Source organism: Neopelma chrysocephalum, unplaced genomic scaffold (genome assembly GCF_003984885.1).
Source record: "Neopelma chrysocephalum unplaced genomic scaffold, ASM398488v2 Primary Assembly neopelma1_71091, whole genome shotgun sequence".
NCBI lineage: Eukaryota > Metazoa > Chordata > Aves > Passeriformes > Pipridae > Neopelma > Neopelma chrysocephalum.
This window is the reverse complement of record NW_020908644.1, coordinates 1-5,506: the sequence shown is the minus strand read 5'-3', so window position 1 is coordinate 5,506 and position 5,506 is coordinate 1. Positions and strand designations below refer to the sequence as shown.

At 52.7% G+C, this 5,506-nt stretch overlaps 1 protein-coding gene across 1 annotated transcript; it reads right to left on the bottom strand.

The window, feature by feature from the left end:
- Positions 1 to 3,502: 3,502 nt before the first annotated feature.
- LOC113979314 (olfactory receptor 14C36-like) lies at positions 3,503 to 4,396 on the bottom strand (the record flags this gene model as incomplete). Its single annotated transcript, XM_027706747.1, has 1 exon — positions 3,503 to 4,396. A coding segment is annotated over exon 1 (894 nt), but the record flags the coding sequence as incomplete, so codon positions are not given.
- Positions 4,397 to 5,506: the final 1,110 nt, after the last annotated feature.

The following is a 5,506-nucleotide window of genomic DNA, read 5'->3' as shown; positions in this document are numbered from 1 at the left end:
TGCTTAATGGTCAGGGCTTGGGGTTTAGAGCTCAGGGTGGGGATTAGACAGAACTTTGGGAGGTTTGTTGTTCTGCTGGCAGTATCTGGTTCATGATTAGGGCTTTGGTCTTGATTCGGATTAAAGCTTGGCTTTTCATACTAAAAATGCAGGTTTGGGATTGGGGTGGGCATTAGAGGACAAATAAGAGTCTGGAGCTCTTGATTTGGGCTTTGCCTTCGAGGTCCGGTTGAGGTTGGGATAAGAGCAGTGGATTCCTTTCAATGGGAGAGGCAGTAGTTTTGGGTAATGTTGGGGCTTGAGGTTACAAAGTGCGTAAAGGTCCATTAGGAGTGTTTGCACAGTCAATGTTTCAGCACCCTCAGCATTCCCTGGCCCTGTTTTTACCTCATCAAAATCTTTCCTCTCTCTTGGCCAAGCCCCTCTTTCATTCTCCAATTCTCTTATCCTTTTTGTCCCAGTTCCTCCTAACCTCCTCAGATCTTTCATCAGGATGGGCTCAGCTGTGTGATGATGCTGTGCAACCTCATGGATTCAAGGAGCCACTGTGAAACTGCAGAACCTCATGGAATTACAGGGCCATTGTGACCGTGGGGAAAGCCATGGAATCAAGAGGTCACTGTGACACACCAGGGCCCCATGGAGCCAAAGGAACCCAGGGACAGTGGGCAACCTCCTGAAATAAAGGGGCCATTGTGACACTGCAGAAACACATGGAATCAGGAGACCACTGTGGCACTGCAGGGCCTCTTGCGAACTAAGAAACCCTGGGCCATAGTGGAATTTCATGGAATCAAGAGGCAATTATGACACTGGGGAACCTCATGGAACAAAAGGAATCCAGGGATACTGTGGAACTTCATGGAATCAAGGGGCAATTGTAACACTACAGGGCCTTATGGATCCAAAAGAACACAGGGAAATTGTGGAATCTCATGGAACCAAGGGACATACAGGGCCTCATGGAACAAAAGGAACCCTGAGACATTTTGGAAGCTCATGGAACAAAATGGCCATTGTGGCACTGCAGGGCCCCTTGGAAACAAAGGATCATGAAGGACACTGAAATCTGGTGGAACCAAGGGACCATTTTGACATGTGAGGCCTCATGGAAGAAAAGGAACCCTGGAACCTTTTGGAACCTCATGGAACCAAGGGGCCATTCTGACACTGAGGAACCTCATGGACTCAAGGGGCTACTGTGACACTGCAGGGCCTCATGGAACCAAAGGAACCCTGAGACATTTCAGAGCCTCATGGAACCAAGGGGCCACTGTGCCTCCCCAGAACTCCATGGAATCAAGCAGAGCCGCTGCCTCCCCCCCACCGCTGCACGGACCGGAGTCGCCGGCTCTGCCCCGCTTGGACACCTCTGGAGTCAGCATGTTCTTGGGCAGCACAACTGATCTCAGACCAGAGAGTTTCCCAGATTTTACTTTGCCCCCTCTTTTCCTGTGTGTTTTTTTTTTTGTTCTTTATTCATTCAGGGGGGAAATGGGGAAGGGAAGCACGTGTTGATCCCTGTTTTTATCTGTTTACAAAAGGACGTTCAGGATGGGGGGAGAGAGCGGAGGCAATTTCTCTCTCTGCTGTTGCTTTGAACTGTTCTGTTGGTATTGCTGGTTTTGCTGCTATATTTCTTGTCAATAAACTGTTATTTTTTCACTTATACCTCCTTGTATTTTGTCTCCCTGTAGTGGTGGGGAATAAAAGGGGAGTGAGTTCATTTGATTGGAGTTCCCACCCCAATGTTTGTCTTTAAACCAGGACAGGTTGCTCAAGGGCTCCCTGAAATTTGGCATCATCCACAAAGGACTTGAAAATACATTTTGTCCCATTGTACAGAGAGATAATAAAGATCATACAGTGGTGTTCAAGGGCTGGTCACTGAGGGATTTCACCAGGAAGTTGCTGCCAAGAGGACTTTGTACCATGGATTTTATTGGACACTCTTCATTCAGCCAACTTCCCACCCACCACATCTTCCACTTCTTCAGTCCAGCTCTCACCAGTCTGGCCATAAGGAGACCACAGGACACCATGTCAAGGGCCTTGATAAAGTCTGGGCACACAACATCCCCTCCTATTCCCTCCCACAGGGGTTCTGCAATCCCTGCCTTGTCCTTCCCATACCTGGGAATGGCTGCAGCAGGACTTGCCATATCCCCTTCCCTGCTGAGCCTGAGCAGTCTGGAACTCTGCCAACCCTCTTTGCTGCCCTGTTTGCAGACTGGTTCCATGTCTGCGTTTGCCAAGGCCCCAGGAAGCTCTGGGATGGCTCTGGGATTCCAAGGGTTTTGGGAGAGGTCTCCCAGTGACACTGCCCAGCCTTCTCAATATCCCTGACAACAAAACCTTTTCCATATCCCACACTTCCAGAGGAGTGCCCAGGACACAACACAGGTTGTCCTGGTGGTTCTGGAGAATGAGAAGGGATTTCTTCCTCGAGGTCAACCCCTCCAATTGGATTTGAGTGCAGCTGAAAGGTTTCCTCAGCATTTTCCCTGGTGCCTCCCTGCCCTGAAGGTTTCTGGCCATCAGGCTGGAGCTGAGGGGGTTGGGCAGGTGCCTGAGGAGGGTGTAGAACAAGGGCTGTGTCCAACTCTGCCAGGAGGGCTGTGCTGGGCAAGGTTGAGGAGGCTGCAGAAAACAGTGGCCCTGGGGAGGTGAGAGGAGCAGGGAGAGAGACCTTGTGCCTGCCCACGCTGGGCAGGAGCTGCCCCAGGATGGCAGCTCTGAAGCACTCACAGGATGTCCCTGTGAACAGGAGGGGGGAGGCTGGACCTAAAAATGGAACCTGGAAAGCAGAGAGCAGGAGGGTCATGGTGTCACTGCAGGAGAGTTGCAGCCCTGGAGCAAGGTCACAGAAGAAGTGACCCAGGACATGCAGTGGCCTCAGAAGATCCCACAGCATCCTGGAGATGCTGGAAGGGAGCCCAGCTCTGCTTCACAAGTTCCCAGGGCCTGTCCCTGCCTGTGCTCCAAGGGCTTCCAGCCCACAGGACTGTGCTCAGAGAGCACTCAGGCCTTACAGCGAGAAAGGGGCTCAGGAGGACAGTGTGGAAGTGGCAAGAGAGCAGCTCTGCAAAGACCAAGCCCTGCTGCTCCCTGGCAGTGCTGCTGGGCTGGGATTATTGTCCCCTTCCCGTTTGCAAATACCCCCTGTCCTGCAGTGTGCTGTCCTTTAGGAACATCTGAGAAGAAGGGTCTTGGACAAGGAAGGCACTGCAGGGTCCTTTATTTTTTTTAAATAATCAGAGAGCACAATTCATCATTTATACATCTCTGGGTCAAATTCAGTGGGTAGACAATAAATTAGAAGGCAGATGGATAATAATATTTCATTGCACAGAAAATTATTGCAAGAAAAACCCGATGACCTCCACGAAAAACCAGAGCAGGAAGGCTGGGCCATTAAGGAGTCCCCTTCTGAATGCTATGAACCACAAAACAGGCACTTTATTGCTCCTGAAAAGCATCCAGTCATCATGTTTCTCAGGGCATCCTTGATCTGCTGATTCCTCAAGCTGTAGATGAAGGGGTTCAGTGTTGGAGGCACCACCGAGTACAGAACTGACAGGGCCAGATCCAGGGATGGGGAGGAGATAGAGGGGGGCTTCAGGTAGGAAAACACGGCAGTGCTGACAAACAGGGAGACCACAACCAGGTGAGGGAGGCAGGTGGAAAAGGCTTTGTGCCGTCCCTGCTGAGAGGGGATCCTCAGCACAGCCCTGAAGATCTGCACATAGGAGAACACAATGAAAATGAAACAACTGAACATTAAACAGGCACTAACCACAATGAGCCCAATTTCCCTGCGGTAGCCTGAGTGTGAGCAGGAGAGCTTGAGGATGTGTGGGATTTCACAGAAGAACTGGCCCAGGGCATTGCCCTGGCACAGGGGCAGGGAAAATGTATTGACTGTGTGCAGCAGAGCATTGAGAAAGCCAGTGGCCCAGGCAGCTGCTGCCATGTGGGCACAAGCTCTGCTGCCCAGGAGGGTCCCGTAGTGCAGGGGTTTGCAGATGGCAACGTAGCGGTCGTAGCACATGATGGTGAGGAGATAAAACTCTGCTCTAAGAAAGAATATGAGTAGAAAAACCTGTGCAGCACATCCTGCATAGGAGATGGTTGTGGTGTCCCAGAGGGAATTGTGCATGGCTTTGGGGACAGTGGTGCAGATGGAGCCCACGTCTGTGAGGCAGAGGTTGATCAGGAAGAAGCCCATTGGGGTGTGCAGGTGGTGGTCACAGGCTACGGCACTGAGGATGAGGCCGTTGGCCAGGAGGGCAGCCAGAGAGATGCCCAGGAAGAGCCAGAAGTGCAGGAGCTGCAGCTCCCGCCTGTCTGCCAATGCCAGGAGGAGGAACTGGGTGAGGGAGCTGCTGTTGAACATTGGCTGCTTCCCAGCACAGGGTCTGCTCAGAAAAGGAAGCCATAGGGTAGAGTTAAGACAGATGCCTCTGACAATATCTCTCCAGATTTCAATACAATTCATTTCAAGATTAAATCAAATTTTTCTTCCTAATATTTGCTGGCAGAGGGTTGTGTGTGGCAGGAGCTCTTGCCATGTACTGCCAAGGAGTTCAACGTGTTTCCAGGCCAGCACTGTAGTTGTGCTGGACAGAGCAGGACAGGAGCCCTCCTGCAGAGAAGCCAAGGGCTGGGACAGGAGAGTGCCCACTCCCAAGGGAAGGTTCAGCACAGCCCAGGATCCTGCCCAGGCAGAGCTGGGCCTTGCTGGGGGCAGCTCCAAGCCCAGCAGCACAGGCCCAGCAGAGAGGGCAGGGTCCTGCAGGGGAGATGTTCTCCAGGCAGAGGCAGCTCCTTGCCCAGCACACAATGCCCAGCAGAGTTGCAGGGAAGGGCCCCCAGAGCTGCCTGAACACCCCCTCCCCCAGGCCTTGGGGGCACTTTCCCCCCACTCCCTGCCCAGGGCTCTACTGCCTGGAGCTGTCCCTGCCAGCTGCTGCTTCCCTGGGCCCAGGGCTGGGCCCTGCCAGTGCTGCCAGAGCCCATCCCAGCCCTGGGGGCTCAGCTCTGCCCTGCAGAGCCCTCCCAGCAGCACAGGGCACTGCCCAGGGGCATCTCTGGCTCGGCAAGCTCTGATGGCACTGTCAGAGCAACCCTGAGGAGGCTGGAACAGTGACACTGATGCGTCTATAAGACAGTTTTGATGTCTGATACTCTCAGGTTAATCCCCTCTAATGTAACAGAGTTCAAATTCAAGTGTCTACTTCTGTGCTCAGAGATTAATTTCCCTGTCGCAGTCAACACCCAGACAACCCAGAGTATAACACTGGAAGAACTGGTTCATTCTCTTTAAGGTACCCCCTGTCTGTCTGTGCCTCTTGCAAATACCTTCTGGGAAATTTCCTGCTTAGATCTGGAGCTGTGACCAGCCCTCATCCCTGCAGCACACTGTGGAGATCAGAAGGACTCTGCCCTGCTCTGCCCTGCCAGGAGTTGTTCCTTCCCCACAGCCCTTCTCCCCCAGCCCCGTGGC